General features: G+C 47.6%; 3 protein-coding genes across 13 annotated transcripts in view; 2 read left to right on the top strand and 1 right to left on the bottom strand.

The window, feature by feature from the left end:
• Positions 1–50: 50 nt before the first annotated feature.
• On the top strand, positions 51–6,861 carry DPAGT1 (dolichyl-phosphate N-acetylglucosaminephosphotransferase 1). The gene is made up of 9 exons (XM_005299813.5): positions 51–823; positions 1,992–2,112; positions 2,361–2,574; positions 3,152–3,298; positions 3,617–3,701; positions 4,127–4,315; positions 5,399–5,486; positions 5,904–6,059; positions 6,650–6,861. The coding sequence occupies exons 1-9, from the start codon at positions 669–671 to the stop codon at positions 6,713–6,715; spliced, it is 1,221 nt and encodes a 406-aa protein (XP_005299870.1). The 5' UTR covers positions 51–668; the 3' UTR covers positions 6,716–6,861.
• An 814-nt stretch (positions 6,862–7,675) lies between these two features.
• On the top strand, positions 7,676–9,508 carry LOC101950318 (histone H2A). Its single transcript, XM_005299812.4, has one exon. It carries the CDS (start codon positions 7,860–7,862, stop codon positions 8,295–8,297), a length of 438 nt encoding a protein of 145 aa, XP_005299869.1. The 5' UTR covers positions 7,676–7,859; the 3' UTR covers positions 8,298–9,508.
• A 1,353-nt stretch (positions 9,509–10,861) lies between these two features.
• The window catches only part of VPS11 (VPS11 core subunit of CORVET and HOPS complexes), a 62,936-nt gene continuing 47,264 nt past the window's right edge, over positions 10,862–26,533 (bottom strand). For all 11 annotated transcript variants that reach the window (XM_065569186.1, XM_065569188.1, XM_005299811.4 and 8 more), the window contains 11 exons: positions 25,959–26,008; positions 25,815–25,870; positions 23,844–23,921; positions 23,205–23,282; positions 21,346–21,421; positions 19,384–19,497; positions 18,740–18,778; positions 18,139–18,258; positions 17,796–17,849; positions 11,468–11,554; positions 10,862–11,235 (listed from right to left, as the gene is read on the bottom strand). In XM_065569186.1, the coding sequence (XP_065425258.1) occupies positions 11,062–11,235; positions 11,468–11,554; positions 17,796–17,849; positions 18,139–18,258; positions 18,740–18,778; positions 19,384–19,497; positions 21,346–21,421; positions 23,205–23,282; positions 23,844–23,921; positions 25,815–25,870; positions 25,959–26,008 (926 nt within the window). In that variant the 3' untranslated portion in view covers positions 10,862–11,061. The remainder of the gene's footprint in view (positions 11,236–11,467; positions 11,555–17,795; positions 17,850–18,138; positions 18,259–18,739; positions 18,779–19,383; positions 19,498–21,345; positions 21,422–23,204; positions 23,283–23,843; positions 23,922–25,814; positions 25,871–25,958; positions 26,009–26,533) is intronic.

Here is a 26,533-nt window from a genome sequence, read left to right as displayed (position 1 = left end):
AAGGCAGTGCGGGCGCAGAGCCACAGCTGCGCTAGTCAGAATCCTAAAGTGGTGTTGAGCCTCCCTTGCCAGTATCAAAGATGGCGGTCAGGTACTCGGTCGGCTCTCTGCGGGAGCGCGCAGTGAAAGGGCAAAGGTTGGTGCCATGTTATATAGAGTCCGACTGGAAACATCTTCAGGGAAGTGAAGACCTTGAGAGAAAAAAGCTTCCGGATTTGTTGTTTTTTTAAAGCCAACCGGGTAAGGGAAGAAGCTCAGTATTTTAATGCGATTTTATTTTGTGGTTTATTATTATTTGTATATTTGATCAGAAAGCAAAGAGCTTGGATTGGCCCAATCTGAAGGAGAAGATTCACCCACGCCCTCCTCTGGGAAGCACCGCACTCCTGAAGCAGGGGAGGCATTTTTTATTTACATTTTTTTTAAGCTATGAGGCTCAGTAGTCAAATTCAGAATCAGACTTGAATGCAGCTGATCCTGGAGCTGTACATCCACATTCAAACAGTGGAACGTATATCTAGACACACATACTGTAACCAGTATATAAATACATGTATACAGAGTGAGTACATTGACTTTAGCAACTGAGTGACTCTTGTGATCGGTTTTGCTGCTGCACCCCCCACCCCCCCATAAAAATCCTCTTGTTCCTCGAGGGTGTCTCTGATATGTGGGGTTTACCTGTGATCCCCTTGCTGATTAATTTTTGTGGTGCTCTCCTGGGGTTCGTGGCTACCCTGACGCTGATCCCAGCCTTCAAGGATCATTTCATTGCTGCCAAGCTCTTCGGGATAGATTTGAACAAAACTTCTAAACAGCCCATGTGAGTAATAGCTACTGATTCGTTAAGTTTTATTGTGTGGTAATAATCATGGTAGTTACAAATTGCTTGACATTTTAAAATGACTAAAATAAAGAGAAAGCATAATCTACTGATTAAAGCATGAAAAGGGAATTGATTTTGAGGTATGATCTTATGCACATCTCTACCTCTGTCTCTCCTTCCATTTAATTAGGATGATATTTCTGTACCTCATAGGGTTGTTGTGAGACTTAACTAATTCAGTTTTAAACAATAAAGTACCTTGAAATTATTTGCTGGAAGGTGCCAGAGCAATCCAAACTACCGTACACATAATTATTTATTAAGTGGTATTTGGGTTCCTCTGTTTTCTAGTAACAACATTCAGACCTGTCAGAAGTAGGTCCTGCTTTATAAAGGATACTTCTTTCAAATCCAGCAACTGATCTCATACCACTGTGTGAAATCCTCTGCTTTATATTCAGTAGCCAGTGTGATTGTCTTATGTTCCTGTGTTGATTAATCACTTCTATCTTCCCTTTTAATTGTTCTGTAAACATAAACCAATCCAGGCACCACATTGGGATTGTATACTCATAACCACTACAGCGGCACAGCTGCTGCTGCGAGGCTGTAGTGCTTTAGTGAAGATGCTACCTATGCCAATAGAGTCTCCTTGCTCTGGACCTCTGACTTTCCTCATATTTTGTGAGAGTTAGGATCTGAAATTCTGGTTCAACCCAATCTCTGTTTATAATCTTATTTATTTTACAGTCACTTACAAGCTGCTTGGCTAAGCAGCAGCATGGGCACTGGCATTTATCAAGAGAATTTATATTCTAATCAATAGGAAAGGTTTAGTAAATGCAGAAATACGGTAAAGGGAAATTGCTAGGTCAGTACCTGAATGCTATCTTGTTGGGGATGGGCTTATCTTCATTCTTGGCTACTATACAATGAATGTTAAGAGGCTAAAAATTTGTTGTGAGGTTTAATAGCTTTGTTGCTGTTGGATATCAGGAGTATTGGGCTCAAAACATTGCACTGTTACAGCTGGATATTCCCTGTATTATGACATTCCAGTGGAGAAACAGTGAGAATGCAGGACTAGCTGCAAAGTTCTCAATACTGTACTTGGGTATAAAGTGATTATCTTTTTAAACCTCCCCACTCCCCTTCTGTGTTTCAGTCCTGAATCCCAAGGTGTGATCAGTGGGGCTGTGTTCTTGATCATCCTTTTCTGCTTTATTCCCGTGCCCTTTCTGAGCTGTTTTGTAGAGGAGCAGTGCAAGGCATTTCCACACCATGAGGTAAGTGTCTCCCTCCATGATGCTCTTTAAAGCCTGTATTGCTCTCCACCATGGGATGAGGACCTGCAAGTCTCAGTGGGGATCGCTTGCATGTAGTTAAGACTTGGTGTGAAATACACTCGTATTTTGTTGGGGGTCTTCAAATGTATCATATCTCAAAGCCAAATGTGATTTCCTTGGCATGTGAAAAGGAGGATTGGTGGCTATGTATCTAATAACCATGGTCCTGTCATCTCTCTGTCTTGCAGTTTGTGGCGTTCATTGGCTCCCTTCTTGCCATCTGCTGCATGATCTTCCTGGGCTTTGCAGATGATGTTCTGAACCTGCGCTGGCGACACAAGCTGCTCCTTCCTACCATGGCCTCCCTTCCTCTGCTTATGGTCTACTTCACTAACTTTGGGAACACAACTATTGTGGTGCCTAAGCCCTTCCGGGTGTTGTTGGGGATGCACTTGGACCTGGGTGAGTGACGGAGCACAAGATCATCAGCTTAACACTAGCCACAAGCCACAGTTCCTGAGAGTGGCAGGTGGCAATTTGTGCACAGTTGTAGGTTTCCTCCCAATGCAGATCATTACTTGGAACATAGATTGTGGTACCAGAGAACTGGGTTAATAGCCTTATCAAGTTATTAGTTCAGCAATTTATCATTTTCTCAGCTTTGCCCAGAGAAGCACTCAATACTTTTACAGGATCCGGCTCTAAGTTCATAGAGTGCCAAATGCTGTTGGTGCTTAAATGTGGATGGCAAATTGACCAAAGCGCAGAACTAGGAATCTGAAGGCCTGGATTCTGTTCTCAGTGTTGTCACTGACTTGTTTTTGTGACCTCTGCACCATCATCTGTCTTTGCCTGTGTGTGTGCGTGTGTGTGTGTGTGTGTAATACCAACTTCTTGTGAGTAAGAGATGTTTATTATTAAACTATTGTGAAATGTGCTGTGATCATTAATTAAGGCAAATTGGTACATATTACTAAATTGAATCTAGACCCCCTTTAAAACTTGGATGTGAAGGCCCTTCTCTTTGTCTGATCTGCAGGTATCCTGTACTATGTGTACATGGGCATGTTAGCAGTGTTTTGCACCAACGCCATCAACATTCTTGCTGGAATTAATGGGCTTGAGGCAGGACAGTCTCTGGTGATAGCTGCTTCCATCATCACATTCAATGTTGTTGAATTAAATGGTAAGGAAAATGTGTGTGTCTTTTTGGGGTTCTGAATCAGTGCAAAGATCCAAAGAGCTAGGTTCCTGTACTTGGAAATGTTTGATGTCTAGAAAGATGAACAGATCTTCAGATGAGGATAATGCTTATGTACCAAGTGGGGCCATGACGCCCATTTGTATCTGGTCCAGTGTATTAGTGTAACTCTCCTGAGATACCTTCTTGACAGACACTGTATACAAACCTACGATGGACAGATCCACACCCTGACTCCAGGACATACTTCTGGACCACTGTGGCTGATGTTGAGTTGTCAGTAATTTGTTCTCTTTTCTACAGGAGACTATAGAGATGATCACATTTTTTCTCTCTACTTCATGATTCCCTTTTTCTTTACTACTCTGGGGCTGCTTTACCACAACTGGTAAGAGACTGCATGGAATAAACAAGCGTTCATAGTATCATAAGGCTCCCTCCTCCCCCTTATACTTAGAGAGGAGACAAGTAATGAGACATTCACAAGCTCTCAGAAATAGAACAATGGATGGCTGATCAAAGTATTCTATATATTCTGGCTGGAGCACAAAGATTCTGGTGCATTGATCCATTGGAAACCTTTGACTGCACCAGAAAACTGCACAATAACAGGGACTTCTGACTCCAGGTTCTGTGGTTTGATCACAAGACAATCTGTCCTCCCATCCCCTACTCATTAATAATCTCTCCAACAAATAGCTCAGGCACTAGATTTAAAATCTTGCAGTAAGATTGTGAATGCCATGCTTTCCCATACGTGATCTTCAACACTAATACTATGCCCCATCCCCATTCTTTCTATCTGGGTTGCAGGTATCCATCCAGCGTGTTTGTAGGTGACACCTTCTGCTATTTTGCTGGTATGACGTTTGCTGTGGTGGGGATCCTTGGGCACTTCAGTAAGACAATGCTGCTTTTCTTCATCCCTCAAGTGCTCAACTTCCTTTACTCATTGCCTCAGCTCTTCCACATCATCCCTTGTCCTCGTCATCGGCTTCCCAGGTAACAAGTGTGTAAGTGACTGTGAGATGCAATGTATTTGGAACAAGGAGATGCCTTTGGACCTGGCTTTGTTTTGGGTCTGAAATGGGGTGAGGGTGTCTGCAGATTTCCCTAAAGGATAAAATACATGCCTCATCTGCTGTGGCTGGAGGAGGGAATGAGAAGTGAAATGTAGACCATAGTCATCAGCTAGGGACAAAGGCTTTACCAGAACTGTGTGGGGAATTTCACTTGGCAACAACTGCCATCTTCTTACCCAAGGACAGGAGAAAACTGTGGATGCCATGATTTTATGGTTTCCAGTGTTTTCCACAACATTTAAACTTAACAAAAAACTCTAACCTTTCCTGTTGCAAACAGCAGGGTGTAAAGAGAGGAGCTGCTGCCCTGTAAATTCAGCCCAGCAGAAAATTGTCTCCCACCAAACGGCTACCCCTCTGATACTCAATAGTAATGTCCTTCCTACTGGTTCCCAGAAGGTAGAAACTGCAGAGTCCTGATGTGACCATATTTTATTACTAGCATGGCTTAATGCACACCAAGTTTGTCTGTGATGTAAAATCAACCATGCTGGGGGATCTAGTTACAATGCACCTGTCCCTAATATGCTTGGGTAATGGTTTGTAGTCTGAGTTATAACCACGTTAACAAATAATGTTATAGCCTTGTAAAGACCAGAGCTGTAACACTGTTCCTTAACAATGTTATAAAATGGTTGTTCCTAACCGCACAGGTGAGATTGAAGTGTTTATACCATCCCTGAGGAGCTGTTATTAGAAGATCCTGACAGTTCTTGCAGTATAGCTGTGTGTGTGTGTGGTTTTTCTACTTTGCAGAATGTTGTGGCAATTTAAATACAACCAACTAATGTCCCCCTCCTTACCGCCCCCCCCAAATTCTCCTGCCCCTGCCTTATTTGAGTGGCTACATACCTGAGACTCCCAACGTTACTGGGACTATTATGTGCATAGAATTACTCCAGCTTTTTCCACCATCCACTTTTTAAACAACCCCGTCTCTTTTATAGCGAGATTAAGCTGCCTCTTTGCTGCAATTGGACTAATATTTCAGTGTTCTTTTCAGGTTCAATCCTGGTACAGGGAAGCTGGAGATGAGCTACTCTAAATTCAGAACCAAAAGTCTTTCAGCACTGGGAAAGTATATTCTAAAGGTAACCTGAGAAAGACAAGTAAAATTTGCCTTCCGATAGCAACCGTACACTCGGGAATTGGTGGCAGTGGATAACCCCCTCTCCACCCCATGCCTCTGGGCACCTGGGGTCAAGTCCTGAGTAGAAAGAAACAAGTTCAGTATAGTCTCATCCCAATCTCTGGTGGACATTTGTCCACATTACTAAAACCTTGCAAAATGAAGCATGACTAGCAGTGATTGCCAGGGGCCTGATCCGTCTTTCCATTGATTTCACTGAGTTTTGGATCAGAACATAGGAGTGGAACAACAGAAGGCATTGTTGGCAGGGTTTTGTGGAAGAAGCTTTCAGTACATCTGCCTACACCATATTAGGCTCTAAGTAGTAAACAACTAATGCATCTAATTAAATGGTGCTTAACACACTTCTCTTCCCCAGGTATCAGAGACCTTACGTATAGTGGATGTGAGACAGGAATTGGATGAAGATGAAGAATACACAGAGTGCAATAACATGACCCTCATTAACTTTGTTATAAAGCTTATTGGACCAGCTCCAGAGCAAACCCTCACTGTCCTGCTGCTGCTCATCCAGGTCAGGCAAACGCTCCCTCAGGGAGGAGGACCATCCGCAGTGGATGTGGATCCACATTAAAATTCTCAGGGGTTGGGAACATTTGATTCTACCCCTGTACTTATCTTTACTACTTCCTTTCTATCACACCAACTAGCTTGCTATTGCCTGGGTTGATTCTCACCTCCCCAGGGTAGCTATGCTCTGCTATAAAGAACCATGCTGCTAGGGAGGTGGTGGAATCTCCCTCCTTAGAGGTTTTTAAGGCCCGGCTTGACAAAACCCTGGCTGGGATGATTTAGTTGGGGTTGGCCCTGCTTTGACCAGGGGGTTGGACTAGATGACCTCCTGAGGTCTCTTCCAACCCTAATTTTCTGATTTTATGCTTCTCAGAGAGAATAATCTTGCCCAGTCTTCTCATTTCCACCCCACCTCCCATGTAAGTAAAGACATGGAAATATTTTAAATTAACGCCTGTGTTACTTACAGAGGTTGGTCATATGCAGAAGTACCAGTAAACTGTTTGATACAGGGATTTTGTCTTCATACCAGTCTGTAAAGCATTTAGCACAGCTGGATTCCAATTCTCTTCCTTGTTTTTCCCTCTGTAGGTAGTGGGCAGTACCACTGCATTTTTGATCCGGTACCAGCTAGTACGCTTGTTCTATGATGTTTGACTGAGCTGCCAGGGGTGAGGGAAATGCCAGCACCTCGTGATCCACCTTTTACTTTCTTTGGTTCCCCTCCAAATGGCTGTAATTATCCTGCTTTCTCTGTGAATCACAAGACCCCTTTTCAGATGTGAGTAAAGACTCTTACAGTGGCCTCTCTCTGCTGAAGTTTTTTTTTTCTTCTATGCTTTGGTTGGGCAGAGGTAATTTGTCTGATACTGGTGTTAATGTTCCATGAGCATCACGGACCTGTAGACATTAGCATTACTGGGAATAATCTGCACAAGGAAGATACGCAAATATGACTTGAATCTTTTGTCCACGGGGCTGGGAAAGAGGCCAGGGGAGGAAGAGGACTCAGGCAGCCCTGCCATCCCTTGCCCCTAATATATTTTTGTTTTCTCATTCAAATGATTTATTATTGGGATATAGCCTGTTTCCCCTTCTTCACATAATTATTGTCTATCCATTGCCCTCACTTTGCTCAGGGGGCAGGTACCCCACCAGTTCCAGGCAATGACCCCTGGGCGGGGGCTGAGGAGGGAAATGGAGTTACCAGCTGGCGTTCACTGGCCCTGCTGGCTCTCGCCCAAGCAAGGAGTTTAGCGAGGAGCAGTGACAATAGGCGGGGGCTGTTCATGGGGCAGATAAATGGCGTGGCGTCTCCGCCCCGAGGGAAGAGGGGGCTCCGTACGAGCCCCTTCAGCAGCGAAGGCCTAAGGCCGCTACTACCCAGCCTAGGGGAAGGGGGGCTGGGGAAGCAGCGAGAACGAGGCTCCTTCGTTCCGTTATTGGCGCCTTGGCCTCTGTGCCCCCTTTGAATTTGGCGCCCTGCCTTCCGATTGGCTTATTTTAGCAGCCAATACACGCATAAACCTTCGCTGGGTCGTGAGGCTAACCAATCCCGGAGAGCCATTCCTCTGGGCGGCCAACCAATGGCAGAGCGCAGCGTCACTGTCCAGGGGGCTGGGGCTAGGTCTCCGCCGCAGACTATAAAAAAAAAACCCAAACCGTGCGGCGTGCAGGGTCGGTTCAAGCCAAGCGCGCTTCACCTCGCCCTCAGACAGCGGTGTCAGCGCTGCCGCTAGCGCCTCCCCCAGTGCTGTTGGAGCCGGCGACCGAGCCGCGTGCGTCGCTCCCCTTTCCCGCCATGTCCGGCCGCGGTAAGAGCGGCGGCAAGGCCCGCGCCAAGGCTAAATCTCGCTCGTCCCGCGCTGGGCTGCAGTTCCCGGTGGGGCGCGTGCACCGGCTGCTGCGGCGCGGTCACTACGCGGAGCGCGTTGGCGCGGGCGCCCCGGTGTACCTGGCCGCCGTGCTCGAGTACCTGACGGCGGAGATCCTGGAGCTGGCGGGGAACGCGGCGCGGGATAACAAGAAGACGCGCATTATCCCGCGGCACCTGCAGCTCGCGGTGCGCAACGACGAAGAGCTCAACAAGCTGCTGGGCGGCGTCACCATCGCGCAGGGCGGTGTCCTGCCCAACATCCAGGCCGTGCTGCTGCCCAAGAAGGCGGGCGGCGGCGGCGGCGGAACTGGGCCGGCCAAGAGCGGCAAGAAGGGCAGCAGCCAGCAATCGCAGGAATACTAGGGCCGGCCACGCGCCGCCGGCCGAGACTCACCCCTCCCCCCCACACGCACACCCCAAAGTCCCTTTTCAGGGCCGCCCGAAGGAGCTGCGGATCCGTGGCCCGCTCGAGACAAAAGCGGGCTCCTGGGCGGGGAGAGCGCGAGGCCCCCGGCGCCTTAAGCTGGGTTGAGGGAGTCGGGCTTTCCCGCACGGGAGGCGCAACACTCACTGCCTGGTGGGGGGCGGAAGATTTCCTTGGGCTCGAGGGGGGAAGCTGCCTGGGGTCCTCCCGCCCGGCTGCCCGTTGTACGAATCGGGGGGCGCCCAGCCTAACGCTGCGCACGTGCCTGGGGCAGAGCATAACTCGTGCCTTGATAGTAAACTCCGCTGCTACCCCGAACCCTAGTGTTGTGCCCTTCGGGTGAATCTGCTGCGTGCAAAGTCCTAGTGACAGAGGAAGCTGCTGGGGGGTCCTTTTTGCTCTGCAATTTCCTAGCCCTCCGCTGATATCCACTTGACTCCTGCCTACCTGAGATGCTTCAACGTTAGCAGTGCAAACTGAGCCGTAACAAAGATTCGTACGGGGGCGGGGGACTAGCGGTGTCTACCTTCTATAGCTTCAAAAGTCGCCCCCTGAGCTTTGCTGGGGAAGCTTAAAAAAACTGCTCCTGGAGCCTTTAAGTAACTGTTCATGTGGTACCGATAGAGGACTGAAAATAAACATCAGAATGCAGCTGCCTCACTATACTTTCCCGAATTTTTTTTTAAAGGAGCCCATGCTTGCTGTTTAATTACCTGTTTCAAAGTGCCACTGTTTTGAAAGATGTATATCTACATATTTTGTTTGTAAACTAATAAGCCCTCACCCTCTTGAGTAGAAGGCAGCTTTCACTTATCTCAGCAGTGGTGTGACTCCATACTGATGCGCTGTAAAATTCTTTGTCTAAAACATTACAACTGTTTACTAGTTTGATTCTGCAGCGAAGCCATACTTTGTTTGACCTGTTTCAACAGACAGCATCTGCAGCCAGAAGCTCAGTACAGCCACTGCAGGATCAAACCAGAGAAAATTCTAGGGTTAGTACAAACTTTTAGTTAAAACAGCAACCATTTCTCTTTCAGCTATGTTCTTTCACTTGAACACTGCTAAATCTGCTGTAGTAGCCTTTCTAACTTCCTGTACATCCCAGAAAATGTAGATATTGTGGAATAAAATATGGGGTGACCTGCTATTTCTGTAGCATTATATTCATTGCACTGCTAGTTGAGTGGCCAGAAATTGTTAATATGTATATGCCTAAAGAAGAACAAGGATTTAAATGGGCATGGAAACAATTCCTTTCATCAGTAAAGTATAGTCAAGGGGTGTTGTATAGACATTGAAACAATCCCTTGTTTCATTTACAAAACACCCTCTTTGCATTTTACAATTTATTAGCTTGAAAGATGAAGGGGATGAATCACTAGTTCAAATGAATATTCTACTAAGGTAAAAGGAATGGGCTATTGAGCTTGGAAGGATGAAAGTGTAAGGTGGAGTCGGCAAACTTTTTGGCCTGAGGGCCACATCTGGGTAGAGAAGTTCTATGGCAGGCTATGAGTGCTCATGAAATTGGGGGTTAGGGTATGGGGGGCTGGGAGCAGAAGTGAGGGGTTCTGGGTGTGGGAGGGGCTCTGGGATGGGGTTAGGGGTGCAGGAGAGGGCGCTGGGTTGGGAGGGGGATCAGGCCTGGTGCAGGAGGTGGTTCCTGGCCAATGGGAGTTGCGGGGGTAGCAGGCGGAGCCCCCTGGCTGTCCCCATGCAGAGTGGGGACATGCTACTGCTTCGGCGAGCCAAGGCACACAGTTGAGTACACCCACTCCCCTGCTGGAGCTTGAGGACAGGATATGGCCCCCTGGGCTACAGTTTTCCCACCCTGGTGTGTAAGGCAAGGGTAGTTAAACAGGCTGCATCAATTCAGCCCTCAAGTTCCCGCTAGGGAGCAGAGGCTGGGGTTTGCCTTGCTCTGGTGCTCCCACCAGCAAGCAGGGTCAGGAGCAAAGGGGGCTGTGCAGCTCCTAGTGGCTGGGAACCATGGCAAATGGGAGCTGCAGGGGTGGTGCCTGTGGACAGGGCAGTGCACAGCAGAGGCCCCAGGCCACACCTCTCCATTGGAGCTGGAGTGGGGACATGCCACTTCTCCAGGGAGCTGCTTGATGTAAGCACTGCCTGAAGCCTGTTAACATGCTTAAATCTACTTACCAGGGGGTCCACACTACACTGTCTCCCATCCACCCCCCTTGTGCTTCTCGGCCAGGTGGAGTACAGGAGCTGAGCAATCTGCAGTCAATTTAGTGGGGCTTAAGTACCTGCTAAATTGACCGCCGATGCATCAGTTACCACACATTGATGCCCGGTAAGTGTAGACAAGAGCACCTTATATCCCTTACCATTTTAGCATTATTTCTTGTATTGAGTTATTCTTGTTACTGTATTAAAAAGAGCTTGCTTATACCCTTTGGGTAAACAAGTTGCTGAAACAAACCACCCAAAAAGACAGCTCATAGGAGAAACTCTAAATAGGATTGTATCCTCTGAACAGGCATAACTACTCAAATTAGAGTTTAATATTTTAAGTTTTGTTTTCAGATCCACAAGGAAAAGGGGATGCGAGTGTAAATTAAGAGACTCCACCTAAGGAAGGATAACAGTGCAGCAGCCAAGTCCATGTTTTTTCTGTCAAACTTCTGACAGTGCAGGAATCATGCCAACTGCAAGAGCTGCTGGTGGGTGGGAATGATGCGTCTATCGGGCATCATTGAGCTGCCTTGCAACACTGAGGATACGCTTAGCACCCTTGCTCAGCAGTAAGCTGGCTAGTTCAAGACCCAGGTTCTCTGCGGCCTCTTGAGCATGACGAGGAATGTTCTTGGCTGTGATGCCAACATACTGTGTATCATCATTGGGTCCCTCTTCATTCTAAAAATAAAAAGATACTGAATGTAAAACAGCAGGGAAACCTGGGGGTTAAACAGTAGGTTGCCATATACATTTTTATAAGCTTTATCAGAGAATATTGTAAAGACGACTAAAGATTTTAAGGACTGGACTGAAAGAAATATGGTAAAAAGGCCTGTTTTTGTCTTTTTCATTTGACTTGGAAGTTTGAAGATTAAAACCAACTGAAATTAAGAGGCTTTTATTTATTTACCTGCTGTGGGTAGTTAACACCAGTCTGCATAGTGTCCTTCAGGCTATCTGATCCATCCAAGCTGTAGACAGCTCCTGTCAAATACAACTGGGCAAAACACAATAAAGGTACGTGGCATCTGTGATGACCAACCCAAGCATCCCCTTTTTAAAAATTAAGATTTCTGATCTGAGGAGGAAACTAGTAAGAGCTGGGGAAACCATTCTGCCATTAACTCCCATGTGCTGTTGGAAAAATTGCTTCCTTTCTGGCTCAGTTTAGGTCTACAGGTGTATTTTGAGGCTTACCAAGATCCTATGCTTAAAGGGGCTAGTCATATCACATTATTGATCATCATGGCAGAGCAATCCACGTAACCCAATTGTTGTTATTCCTTAATGGGCTGAAGAGGGTTGCTGTTCTGGCATGGGAAGCTTGCAAGCATGTTGCCTCCACAACCCTCCTTGCCCAAGAGATAGGAGACAAGTACCATTTGTTTGAAACCATGATTTCTTCTTCAAGTGCTTGTACATGTTGATTCCAATCAGGTGTGGACGTGCACAGTAGCCAGATTTTTCCCTAGCAGCAACCATAGGGTTGGCCTGGCAGCCCCCAGGAGTCGCACTCGCATGTTGCCCAATATAGAGCCCTGCTGACCCGCCACCCCCTCAGTTCCTTCTTACCGCCAGTGACAGTAGCTGTAACTTCCCTTGCTCTTGCTCTGGCAAGTGACCTAGCAGTTTGATTCCCGTTGTACTCACCTTTTTTATTCAGATAGTGTAGTGTAATTTAGTATAGTTAGTTGTTCTGACGATGTGGGATTGTTCTTAATGTTTCCTCTGAGTACTGTGTGGGTGCCTCAGTTTCCCCTATGCATTTCTTAAGTCTCCAGTGTGCATAAATGGCCGACACTCTGTATCCTGGCAACAAATGGCTGGGGCCCTTCCCCCGTGCAAGGGAATAGCTACAGGTGAACAAAGAGATCAGGTGACCTCCTGGCCCAGGAAAGAGACAAGGCCAGAAAGGAAGGGCTGGAGGGGGTTTCAGTTGGGAGCTGGCTGGGGATGGGAAGTGAAGGCAGAGGGGGTTGTCTGGCTCGCTGGGCCCCAGAATGGACCTGGCTGAGGGATCCCGTTCTCTGTACCTACAAGCTCTGTTTTAGACAGTGTTCCTGTCATCTAATAAACCTGGTTTATTGGCTGGTTGAGAGTCATGTCTGACTGCGAAGTTGGGGGTGCGTGCAGGACCCTCTGGCTTCCCCAGGACCTCGCCTAGGTGGACTCGCTGTTGGAAGCGCACGGAGAGGCATATGCTGAATGCTCCAAGGTCAGACCCAAGAGGTGAAGCCGTGTGAGCTTCTTGCCCTGAAGACAGTCTGCTCCAAGGGAGAGGAGGCTCCCCAAAGTCCTGACTGGCTTTGTGGGGAGCAGTTCCAGAGCATCGCCCGGGGACTCTGACAGTTGTATGTTTCATGTACGGGGTTTTCCCCCCTTTATTTGTTGCCTCCAGGGCATGCTGCAATCCCCAGGCTTCAAGACCTCAAAAAGTGACTCTCACCTCCTGTTTACGGTGTCTGGGCGAGAGTCACCAAGAAGACCACTGTAAAATCTGTGGGGAATTCCAACCAAGAACCCTGAAAGAGAGAGCAGTGGTTTTAAATCCTCCTCATGGAGGCAGCTCTTCAACTGCAGTTGGACCCAGGTGCCGAGGATCCCACTACCAGCACCCTAGGCACCATCATGGAGCGTCTCGGGGACACTCCAGCCTTCGGCACCGGTGCAGAAGAGGAAGATCGAAAGGGGCCGATCCCCTTTGCCTGGATCCAGAGACAGCCATCAGTGGCAACAAGTGCAATGAATGGTGATACTTCGCGCCCTCCAAGGGCTACGAACATCTATACACTCACTCACAACCTGACTCTCCGGTGGTGGAGGCTACTAACCAGCGAGAGAGGCAGGGTTTCCAGGCCCTTCCCCCAAGAATGGGGAAGCAAAAAAAAACTGGACCTATTCGGCCAGAAGGTTTATGCCACAGGGGTCTGCAACTCTGGATTTCCAACCAACAGGCTATTGTCAGCAGGTACGCCTACAATACTTGCTCGGTGAGGGCTAAGTTTAGAGTTACTTCCCTCTGACTCCCAAGCTGAATTCTCAGCTTTTGTCAAGGAGGGGAGATTTATCTCCAGGGCATCCCTGCAAGCAGCACTCGATGGGGCAGACGCTACCACTAGAGTCATGGCCACGGTTGTAGCCATGAGAAGGGGCTCCCCTTTGAGATCCAACAGGTCATACAGGACCTGCCTTTTGAGGGTGAGATTCTGTCTTAAAGAAAAGACAGACAAAAGGCTAAACAGTCTGAAGAACTCCAGAGCCACCTTCAGGTACTTGGGCCGCTACATGCCTTCCACTCAGCGGAGACACTTCCGGCTGCAGCCCACTCAGAGGTTTGGTCAGGAGAACCGCCATGTTGACTCCAGAAGGCAAAACAGAAGTGGCAGGAGAAGGCCGCATCAACCTTCTGGCCAGAGCTGGGGACAACCAAAGCCTGCTTTTTGTAGGCATGGTCAAGGAGGGTGTACCACACATGGAAATGGATCCATCCCACCTTACCTTCTCATCTCAACTATCCCCTTTCTACCGTGCATGTCCCCTTATTACCTTGGACTGATGGGTGCTCCGCACAGGAGAGAGGAGCTACTCCATCCAATTCTGTGCCCTCCTGCCCTTCTCCCCGCCCCCTTCCCTGTCCCTCTTCAGGAACCTTTCTCACGAGCAACTCCTTATCCAGGAGGTGCAGTTGCTCCTATCTTTAGGGGCAGTGGAGAAGGTTCCTCAGGAGCACAGGGGTGAGGGGTTTTATTCCTGGTATTTCCTAATACCGAAAGCCAAAGGCTGCCTCAGGCCCATCCTGGACCTGCGGGAACTCAACAAGTTTACAAAGAAACTCAAGTTCCGTATGGTGTCTCTGGCTTCCATCATTCCCTCACTGGATCCAGCAGACTGGTATGCCGCTCTCGACTTGAAGGAGGCATATTTTCATATCGCAATCACTCAGCCCCACAGCAAGTACCTCAGGTTCATGGTGAACACCATTCACTACCAATTTACAGTCCTCCCGTTCTGCCTGTCAGCAGCACCTCAGGTTTTCGCCAAGTGCATGGTAGTCATCGCTGCATTTTTACATAGGCACCAGTTTCAGCTGTTTCCTCACCTTGACGACTGGCTGATGAAGGGCCGCTCCAAGACCCAAGTGGAGGCTCAGGTCAAGTTTATCAGAGCCACCTTCGTCAACGTGGGTCTCCTTTTAAACGAAGCAAAGTCCACTCTGTCCCCCGTCCAGAGGATAGTTTATAGGTGTGTATTGGACTCGACCCAGGCCAGGGCATACCTGCCGCAAGTGAGGTTTTAGACCCTGACCGATACCATTCGAGGGCTCAGAAAGATTTCCACAACCACAGCAAGAAACTGCCTAAAGCTTCTGGGTCACATACCGGTTTGTACCTATGTGGTGCAGCATGCCAGACTCAGACTTTGACCTCTTCAGTCGTGGCTGGCGTCAGTGTATTGCCCAGCCTGGGACAGCTTGGACAGGATGGTGATCCTACCTCGCCCAGTTCTCAACTCCCTCCTGTGGTATCTCAACCCTCAGGAGGTATGTCAGAGGTCCCCTTGGCAGTCCACAGACGTCCGTCTCTAGTGACGGATGCATCAGACATGGGCTGGGGAGCACATCTAGGAGACTGCAGGACTCAAGGTCTTTGGTCTCTGGCAGATCTGGCACTCTACATCAATGTCAGAGAGTGGTGTGCCTGGCATGCCAGGCCTCCCAGGCATACTTATCGGGACAATGTATATCAATCATGAGGGACACCACCACCACCACAATGTTCTATATCAACACACCGGGGGGGTGCATGCTCTTCTCCCCTGTGCCAGGAAGCCCTCATGCTGTGGGACTTGTGTAGAACATTTGATACACCTGCAAGCGTCATACTTCCCTGGGGTACAGAACGAGCTGGTGGACCACCTCAGCAGGTTGTTTCATGGCCACGAGTGGTCCCTTCGCCTGGACATCGCGATTTCAATCTTCCAGAGGTGGGGCTTTTCCCAGATAGACCTATTCGCCACGTGACACAACAGGAAGTGCCAGCAGTTCTGCTCCTTCCAGAACCACAGCCCGGGCTCCAGAGCGGCTGCATTCCTCCTCCCCTAGGGAGGCTGTCTCCTCTACGCCTTTCTGCCCATACCGCTGGTTCACAAGGTGCTCCTCAAGATCCGGAGGGAATGAGCTCAGGTTATATTGTTAGCTCCATCATGGCCCCAACAGCACTGGTACACATCTCTCCTAGACATGTCCATGGAAGCCCCAGTCACCCCGCCACTCTTCCCGGACCTTCTGACACAAGATCACGGCTGTCTTCAACATCCGAACCTCAACTTGCTTCACCTCATGGTGTGGAAGCTCCATGGTTGAACCCAATTGAGCTTTCCTGTTCAGACCAGGTTAGACAAGTCCTCCTTGGCAGTAGAAAACCCTCTACGAGAGTCATATACCTTGCCAAGTGGGAGAGATTTTCAGGCTGGTCGGCGCAGCGCCATTCGTCTCTGATGCTGGCCCCAGTGCCGCTTACTCTGGACTGCCTCCTCCATCTGAAGCAGTAAGGGCTTTCGTTGTCATCAATTAAGGGTACACTTAGCCGCTATCTCAGCCTTTCACCCAGGCAAGGAGGACAGCTCTTTGTTTGCTAATCCTATGGTCAGCCGCTTTTTAAAAAGGCTTGACAGGCTATATCGTCATGTCCGACAGCCTGTTCCTGCCTGGGACCTCAACCTCATCCTTTCTAGGCTAATGGAACCGCCCTTTGAGCCCTTGGCAACGTGCTCCCTCCTCTCTCTCTCTTACAAGGTGGCATTCCTGGTGGCAATAACCTCAGCCAAGAGGGTGTCTGAACTCAGGACCCTAACCTCAGAGCCCCCTTATACAGTGTTCTATAAGGGCAAGGTGCAGCTCAGACCTCATCCTGCTTTCCTCCCAAAGATTGTGTCACAGTTTCACATCAACCAGGACATCTTTCTTCCATTATTCTACCCTAAGCCGCATTTCAGCGGCAGGGAGCTGAGACTACACACACTGGATGTCTGCAGGGCGCTAGCCTTTTACATCAAGAGAATGAAGATGTCCAGAAAATCAGTCCAGTTATTTGTGGCAGTAGTGGATAGAATGAAAGGATTGCCTGTGTTGTCACAACACATTTAGTCATGGATAGCATCCTGTATTCGTAAGTGCTACAACCTGACAGGGGTTCCCGCACCCCCAATCACTGCGCACTCCACCAGGGCACAGGCTTCGTCAATAGCATTCCTGGTGCAGGTCCCCACTCAGGAAATCTGCAGAGCAGCGACGCGGTCCTCTATCCACACTTTCACCACGCACTATGTGATTACTCAGCAGGCCAGAGACGATGCGGCCTTCGGCCGAGCAGTGCTCCCATCAGTGGATGACTCTGACCCCACCTCCTGAACTTGGGCTTGAGAGTCACCTGATTGGAATCAACATGAACAAGCACTCGAAGAAGAAAAAATGGTTACTCATCTTCTCGTAACTGTTGTTCTTCAAGATATGTTCATGTCCGTTCCAATACCCACACTCCTCCTCCTCTGTCGGAGTAGCCGGCAAGAAGGAACTCAGGGGGTGGCGGTTCGGTAGGGCTCTATATTGGGCGCCATGAAGGCGTGACTCCAGAGGGTACCCATGCTGACCCTATGGTTGCTGCTATGGGAAAATCTTCCAGCTACTGTGCACTTGTGCGTGCACGCACACATCTGATTGGAATGGACACGAACAATACATCTCAAAGAAAAACAGTTATGAGAAGGTAACTTTTTTCCTGCATGACAGCGCCCTCTATTTAAGTCAGGCTTCCTTTCTGTAGGGTAGTGTTTATATTTAATCTTGGGGAAGTTTTATCTATTATTTATCAAAGGAATAGGCTTTCTAGCCCCAGATAAAGATTTATCTACAGAGGGAATGAGAATCACCACTCGTAATTATTGAGAGGGTAAATTAGAAGATGGCTAAGCCTTGTCCACAAAGTTCCATCATGTTTTCCCTGACACAGGGATTTTTTTTTTTTTTTCCTTAGCTGTGTTATTGCTACACTTGCGTTGGCCTTGGTTGTTTGACCCTACCCTACACAATGTTGTTCTGGTGAATTCAGCGTGGAGATAGCAAGGCTATCCTCAGCTGCCAAGTATGCTTGCTGGAACTATTTTCAGGTGGCAGGGAAAAAGTGCATGTTGGAAAAATGCTCAGTGATGAACCCAAATAAAATACATTAAGTTCTGCTCACCTGGGAGTCTTTCAGCATAGAACTGACTGCTACAGGAACACTACATCCACCCTCCTGAAACAAAAAGCACAGCAAACACGTAAAAGTTGATGTCAAGATTCCTATGTGACCCACCATGTCAGGACCCTTTGAAAAGCCTGTAGAACACAGAGTCAGCCATGTACAGAAGAATATCCGTACACACATAATCAGTTAACAGACACTTGAATCTAGTCTGTATTTAGCAGTTGAGGTAACGAAATCTAGCAGGTTTCTGATACCATGGTGTTTAACAATACTACGTAATCATTTACTTCTTCTCCCAGGAAGGAAGTAGACAGAAAAGCGATGGTACCAGACCTACCAAGTGTCTCATAAAGGCTCTCTCAGCAATGCAGCACAGCACCGTTTCCCCATCATGCAAGGCAGATACCATATCCAGTATCTCTTCGTCTCTAGCTCGGACCTCTACGGCTAAGGCACCCTGAAGGAAGAGAGAAACACTGTCCTCAGTCTTCATGCATCTCTAGTCTGCAGTCTGTTAGTCCCAAACCACTAAACCAGCATGGCTTATAGACATTCCACTGTAGTGCTCTACCCCCTATACACATGCAAATCCCATTGCTATAACACACATGGCAACAAGATGAAAGCAGAAAGAAAAAGTTGCACATTACTAAACAAGTGAGCTGCAGGATCACAGCTTCAGACTGATTCTTATCAGCTTGTTCTATATAGATGCTGACTCCTACTTTCATCATGCTCTTGAAAGGCCACGTCTCAGGAGTAGAATGATCACTTATAACAGTGATGACATGCTAGCCTTAGTTAACAACCGCAGGACGCTTCCCAAATGCAGCATGCCTACAGAACAGCAGCCAGAAAAGGTGCAGAGTTGAAAACACAGTTGAAATGTTTGGTTGTAACACAGCAACTGGCTACTCAGCTGGCTTTTCATCGCATACCTGCCCAACAGCATAAAGGCAATCTTCAGGGTTTAGGATCTGGAGAAAAAGCAAAGATTAGTTCATATGTTGCAGTGCTAAATCCAAGATTATGTAAAAATTTTATTTAAAATGCTCCAAAGAGCAGCAATTCAGGATGAGACGGAAATGATTTCCATAAAGGAAGTGCAGTACAATGGTTATAGCAAGGAACTGGGAAGTAACAACTCCTGGGTTCTATACCCAACTCTGCCATTGTATGTACTACCTGGGGATGGTCATGCCCCAGCACTGTGCCTCCATTTTCCCCATCCATAAAATGGGTATAATGGTACTTATTTCATTGGAGATTGTAATGTTTTATCAAAATTATCAGATGTTTCTAAAGTGCCTGTTCATGAAGGATTTGGGCACTATAAAGGGCTCTGAAGTTTTCAGATGGACAAATGTTATTGACACATGGAAAGAGTTGTGCTAAATGCATCTTTGGAAGGGAAATGCAGTGAGTGGAACCCTCACTCCAATGCAGCCTAATCTCAAGATAATGCATATATGGATTCAGAGCAGATGTTATGCTCATCCATGATGGGGCAGCTAAGGTTTCTGAAAGGGAATGGGTTAAGGATCTGGAAGTGAATCGAATTTCCCACTGTGCTTCTCCTCACCTGACCAATACGATTCTCCCAGCCCATCCTCCTCAGTCCAGCAGCAGCCAGAATTATGGCACTGAAGTCCTCCTTTTCATCCAGCTTTTTCAAGCGGGTGTTTAAATTTCCTCTCTGCATAAAGGGTTAAGTGAGAAGCACAGAAACAGCAATCTCTAAATTGGGACACTTTGCTTGCAGATCTTAACTCAGCCACTAGAGGCTGCTACTGCTGCAATCACCAAAGGCTGTCACTCCTGCAGCTAATCAGCCTGCTCCCTTCCTCTCTGCTTGGGCCTTTCCTCCCTTACCTCTCGTCCCCCAGCAGTAGCAGTTACTCCCCACAGGGGATGGGGCATGCAGTGTCATATACAAGTAGGTCAGGCTTCTGGATCCAACATAGATCAACTATAGAGCTTCCTTCTCTGAGGCTCTCTACACTACTATGCTACGCAACTCCAGCTACATCAATAACGTAGCTGGAGTTGATATACCTTAGGTTGAGTTACCGCAGGTGGTCGACGGGAGAAAATCTCCCATCTACTTACCTTACTCTTCTCGTTGGGGATAGAGTACGAGGATCGACTAGAGAGCGATCTGCAGTCGATTTGGCAGGTCTTTACTAGACCTGCTAAATTGACCGCCGGTGGATCAATCTCAGACTGTGGATCCCTGCTGTACTGTAGACCTGCCTTGAGAGAGACATCACAGATGTGTCTTCCAAAAAGATCCTTTAAATACACTTCCAGGCATGGCTGGGTTAGCTTAAACAAGGTATGTTATGCACGGGGCCACCTACTGGCTGAGCAGTATAACACAGTGTTCCAAACATGCAGCAAAGCACTACGGAAGAGGGAAAAGGGGAAGATTCCCCCACAAAATGAAAGGAAAGGGGGAACTTTAGTAAGAATGAGAACTCAAGAGAGGTGGGGCTGGGGGAAGCAGGCCTGCCATCTGCTCCTGGAGCAAGACTACTGCAGTACACTGCAAAAGTACTGATACACAGTATACTGCATAAGTACTGATCACTTGAAGAGAAGGAAGCCACCAAGATTTCCTCCAGACCTAAAGAAGCCACCAACAGATTAGGGGGAGTTTGAGGTGTGTGGGCGTGTGTGAGGGGAGGAGAGTAAGCAGTGGACTCCACAAGTTCAGAGAGACGCCACATTAACTTGCTTTTCAAGAACATTTGGGGCTCTCCCAGCATTGCTGTAAGATGGATTTTCCCAAGGTTGATGCATATTTGTGCTCTCCTAGGATTTTTCAGTTTGGGGCAAAAACATCACCAGGTACTGATACGACACTATGATGTAACAAAATGGGACGAGGAAGGCAGAAGCCAAAGGAGAGTGGACTTCTAAGAACAGCCTGAAAATAGTACCATTCACCAGAACGTGCCAACAGGCCTTGTGGGGCCCTAGCTGTCTCCAGTCACTTGCATAATTGAGTTGAGGAACTATCCTGGAAAACTTGTTCAGATGGTGGCAGATGGAATTTTGCTGTGAATTGTGAAGTAATCATTTGGACACTGGCTCTTTGGGGCTGGGACTGTGGACATGTCTCGTAGCACTGGACATGTCAGCAGCGGACAAATTAAAATTGTGCAGAATTAAAAAATAAGTTAAAGGGACAGAGACTGGGACAACAGAGCCTTTCACTGCTGGTCTGAATCCCACCCAAGCCATTAGTGACTGAATTGGAATGAGTTGTGTGTCTTATGCCAGTTCCTCCTGTGAAGTGTATCTGCCTCTGAGAAGCTAGACTCACATTGGGCCCTTTCTCTGCAGAAAATACAGGGATTGAATGGGACAGGAAGAGTAAAACTCCTCTCTCATAGTAGTTTAGGAAGGCAGCATGAAGTTAGTTTGAGCAGAGGACTGGAAGTCAGGAAGCCGGGGTTCTAATCATAGCACCAAAGTGCTAGAGAAAAGCCAACTGTTATTTATTGAGATACCACACCCGCACTCTGCCAGGAAAGGATACAATATCCTTGAATTCCAGCTGAGGGAACCGCCTTTTGAGCTGAGCTGCTCGCCGAAGTGAACTGGTTCCAATCACGCTTCAGAGGAAACAAAAAAAAACCCCAGTGAAACAAAATTAGATTCATTCACTCACCTTTAGCTGGGGACAGGTTAGGAGCTTCCAGGGAAACACACACTACCTTTTTAAACTAGTCACAGAGCATTTGGGGATCTATCATCATTCATATGGCAGAAGGAAAAATGGAGAGATTTAACACGAGGCCTAAGTAAATCTAGATATAACCAGACTACCTAGTCCGTGAAACAGTCTCTGTGGTAGGTTGTTAGGCCTTTGCAAAGCAGCCATTAATCCTTGTTACGGATCTCTGACTCCTCAGTGGGTCACCATCTACAGAATGTACCAATCCCCAAGCCCTATTTTCTGTTTTGATAACTGGAATAAACTGGTTTGGAAAGCAGGGATAGCAGTCCTGGATCACGGAACACATGTCTGGGTGTGCAAGGTGAGGTCTGATAAATAGGTCCTGGAAAGTGCAGTGGGAGAGCTCTCTGGACAGCACCGTGTGTATCTGGACAGCAAGGGGGGCTGCCAGTCTGACCAGAGAGAGGACTACTTTCAAGGGATGTATGCTACTCACTTTTCTTTTTATCCCATAAAAAAAGATGACAAGTCATCTCTAGTTTAGCCTGTGTGAAGTGTAAATCTACATCTGTGTAAATCTAAATCTGAAGCAAACAATTTATTTTCTTCTATTTCTATTTTCTGTGTTTTAATTAAGATTACGGACATCTGGGTAATTTCAACACAGACATCCCCAAAGAGAAAGGAACCTTGTAACCTCTAAGGAGAGGGACTGAAAAGTAAATAATTTCTGGAACTAGCCCCCCATCTCAGGGCTGTACACACTAGTGCTTGTATTGGTATAACTTAAGTCACTCAGGGTGTGAAAAAGCCACCCCACTGAGTGACGTGAGTTACACTGACCTACGCACCAGTGTGGACAGTGCTATGTTAGTGGGAGACACTCTCCTACCGACACAGCTACTGCCGCTTGGGAAGGTGGAGTAATTATGCCGACGGGAGAGCTCTCTCCCGTCGGCATAGACTGTCTGCACTAGCAGCGCTACAGCAGTACAGCTACATCAGTAGACCTGCACTGCTGTAGTGATTCTAGTGTAGACTAGTCCTTAGCCTGAGTCAAGAAGCATGGATAGAAAAGTCTGCTCCCACTGAGTCGTGTTACCATCAGAGTGGAGTAGGTGAATGCAACCGGAGAAGCCAAAAGACCGAGGAGAGGGAGTTGGCTGTGGTGTGGGTCACAAAAACACTGGGCCAAGTTCACCCTGCTTTAAGTCCCTTGACTTCAATGGAAATCCAACAAAGCTGAATGTCCTCTGTGTCAGTCAGGAGAGGGAGGAGGATTTTAGCGTGCAGAGTGCTTTGAAGATATGAAATGCTAATAATTCATCCTAGGGGTTGTGGAGGATTTAGAAAATGTCAGTCCTCAAAGCATGACTGTAGAGATGAGAGGTCAGCTCTTGCTCATTTATTCAACAGCAGCAATTCTTTCCCATAGTGATAATTATGGTTCCTGGGATTCTTATTAAGTTTTTATTCCTTTATTGCTAATTCCTACAAATGGTTCACTTTAACTTAAAAAAAAAAAAAAAAAAAGACAACACACACTGAAAACACCTCTTAATCTGTGCAAAGGACAGATGAAAGTCTGGATGTTAACTGTATTAACACAGGGAGTTCACAAAGAATAGTGAAGAGCAGGCAGTTTTGATATTGAGAAGTCTAAGCCTATCCCTTTTCACCACCCTATTTCTTCAACAACAACTCTCCCATCCACTCACCTCTTTTCAGGAAGGCTGTTGAGGGTTTTCCCATAGTTCTTGGGATGAAAAACGACAGCATCATGGGGATTTTCCCTTCTACAAAGAAATACAGTGTAGACAAGACATCATTCCATAGGATGTGGTTAAATGGAAACAGTTCTGCTCATGGGCCTTAGTGGAGGTGCCTCTAACTTCCTTATCCTTAGTCCAATACAGGGAGCCTTTTTTTTCCTTTTCCATTTTTCCTTCTAATTAATCTAGAGCTGGTGAAGGTGCTGGTTTGACAATTCTAGACAGTCGGTTCTCTACTCATCTACAGAGCAGGCACAGCACAAGCCGCGGAAGGGCAAGCTTCCCACAGGCACCACCCTCTGTCAACATGCTTAATCCTGTTCTGAAGCCCACCCAACCCCTCTTTAAGAAAGAGAGAGGGGGGGTTCAGTCTTCACAGCCCATGGTATTTGGGCTCTCGCTCTCTCCTAAGACAGGCAACAAGATGACAAGCACAGTGGCAAGTTGTGCAATACAGTTACCTACACAAAGGGAAATAGATTGAGACCGACCAAACTCATCACACAGGATACCAACAGTAAAGAAATGGTCCTTCTGGAGATTTTAAAACCCCTCAGGAAGTCAGGCCTCTCAATGCACACTTACTTGCAGATGGCCCCAATGGTGAAGCCAGGTGGGAGCGAAGTTGGCAGGTCCTTCAAGGAGTGAACAACCAGGTCAACTCTACAAGTCAGAAGAGAGAAAAGTCAGAGCATGGTGTGGGTGAAGGAGCCCATGGGGCACCTGCAAGATGCCTGCAGATGATCTGAGAAATAAAAATTCCACACTGGACTTTAGTCTAGAAACGGGGGCTGGAAATTAGGAATCCTGGGTTCTATTCCCAGTTCTACTAATTCACTGTGCAACTTTAGACAGGTCACTTCATCTCTCTGTGCCTCAGTTTTTCCATCTGTAACATTATGATGTCTATCTCCCGGGGGTGCTACATCATAAATATTTGCAAAGTGATTTGAAGAGCCATGGGCACATTGCACAGACACCCATCACCCTTGCAGGACACAGAGCTCAGTGGATCCAACAGCCCAGTCAGATTTAAATAACTACTTTTCAGTTGGCAGCAGCCCAGAGCTCGAGCTGCCTGCATCACTTCATACCATTGACATGGCCATCAAAAAAGGGCTTGAATCCTTAGAGCCTGAACTCACTGGGAGTCTTTCCACTGACTTCAGTGGGAATTAGATCAGCCCTTAGATGACGAGGACCCAAAGGGGAATCTTTAATTTTAATCCAAATTGAGACAAGTCCCTTGATCCATGTGCATCCCATACCCTAGCTGGAACATGAGGTAAAAAACAGCAGTCTCCCTCAGTCACAACTGACATCTGAACCCAGGTCTCCCACAGAAATAAGTTACCCCAAAAGAGGCTTAACCCTAATCTTCCAGTTCTCCTGCACTGTTGGTTGTGAGTACAATTAACAAGCAGGAGGCTTTGGAGACTGTTTAATGCTAACTGTGAATCTGAGGCAGCTACTGAAATGTCTGAATTCAAAGTGTATGTGGCCACTCAGTGGTGTGTATGTAACAAATAATACTGTTGCTCTAAAAATACCACAGGTTGCAGGGAATCAGTTCAACCAACACAAACATTACTGATTGACATGACACATTTTTCCTTCAGCCATGTAAGCCCAACTAAAACAGTCAGGGGAAGGAGACAGAGACTATGGATAGCACATTTCACAAGCCTATCATTCTCTAAAATGTTCTAAAAGAAATTTGAATTACAAACAAGCCACTAGAGCAGGCCTGCACAACATGTGGCCCAGGGGCTGCGTGGGCTCACTGTGTGGCCCGCAGGGGGTGAGTAGGCAAGCGGCGGGTGAGGGAGGGGGGCTGAGGCGAGCGGGCAGGCAGTGGCGGGGGGTGAATAGGCGAGCGGGGGGGGCCTGAGGAGGCAAGCAGGCGGGTAGCAGCGGGGGTGCAGGTGAGCAGGGGGCTGAGGAGGCGAGCAGGCAGGCAGTGGCGGGGTGCAGGTGAGCCGGCGGTGGGGGAGGGGGGCTGAGGAGGCAAGTGGTGAGTTGGTGGCTGACCTGGTCTACTGATCTGGTCTGGCTCCCATCCCCTCTCCAAGGGTTGCAGCTGTCTGGAGGTGCCTGCCTTCCATGCCTTCCTCATTCACACCTCATTCATTCAACAGGGCAATTGATTACAAAGTGGGGGGAAGATCTTATTCTACTTCTAGCAAAAAGACATTTTTCTTTTACCTTAATTATACTACCTTAGGAGCCCGCTATAACATATTACAAAGATTCAATACCGCTCTTTTGGTGGGGTGGCGCTGGGGAAGGAGGGTTTCTTTCCGCGGGGCGGGCAGCGCTGGGGGTGTGTGTGTTGTGTTTCGGGGGGAGAGGGGGTTTGGCGGGGCCAGGGGAGAGGGGGGTTCGGCCCTCAGCTGTTTTCTTTGGAGTAATATGGCCCTCGCCGCTTTACGAGTTGTGCAGGCCTGCACTAGAGTGTGAATGTTTGTCTTGATTTCAGATGCAGACAGAATCTGCAGCACTGCCCGGGCCATTCCATGGCTTGCAGTAAGCAAGAGAAAGGTTCAGAGCTCTTACTCATTTCTTTCCAGTGCATTTTCCAGCTCCTTGGTAAAGAGGCTCTTCTCTCCAATCTAAAATAGGGAGGGAGGAACATGAAGCATATTACCAACGTAGTCACATATAGCCTCACTCAATTCAAAGGAGGAAGAGGTCATTTACCTTGGAAAGAGCAGTGTCCAGGATCTTGTCTCCAGTTGTTGACATGGCAACTGTTCAAAGAGAGAACTTTTTAAGAGCAGCGATACAGAGAGATCAGATAGGCCCAGACTCTGTAAGTCTCTGTGCGGTAGGCAGCAAAGGGGTACATGGCTACTGCATTCTAGTGCAGGTGTGAATGCAAGCTCCATGTAGCAGGAGTATTCTAGCAGTACTCTGCACTAAGCAGGAGTAAAGATTAGGTCTTCTGGAAGTGTGCTGCCTTATTCCCAAGAGCACAGAGTAAGGAAAGGGAAGGCCATGAGTGTGTGTGTCTGAGGACAGTAGTTTTAAGCAGGATCCTCATCACACTAACAAGACACTTTGCTTTGAGCACCATCTCTGGCCTCACCCCTGCTACTGGGCAGGTGCTCAGCAGCCATCCAATCAATGCAGCATTGGGCTCCTGACTGCTCCCGATCTGGTTTATATAATTTTTTACTTTGCATTTGAACATGAACATATGCTGCATCTAGCTTGGAGCCAGACTAATGCATAGTTACTCTATGGAGTGACAGTATCATTATCTGTATAGAAAC

The sequence above is a fragment of the Chrysemys picta genome, chromosome 16, assembly GCF_011386835.1.
Source record: "Chrysemys picta bellii isolate R12L10 chromosome 16, ASM1138683v2, whole genome shotgun sequence".
NCBI classification, from domain to species: domain Eukaryota; kingdom Metazoa; phylum Chordata; order Testudines; family Emydidae; genus Chrysemys; species Chrysemys picta.
Note: the sequence above shows the minus strand (reverse complement) of the source record. Positions and strands in the feature narration are given on the sequence as shown.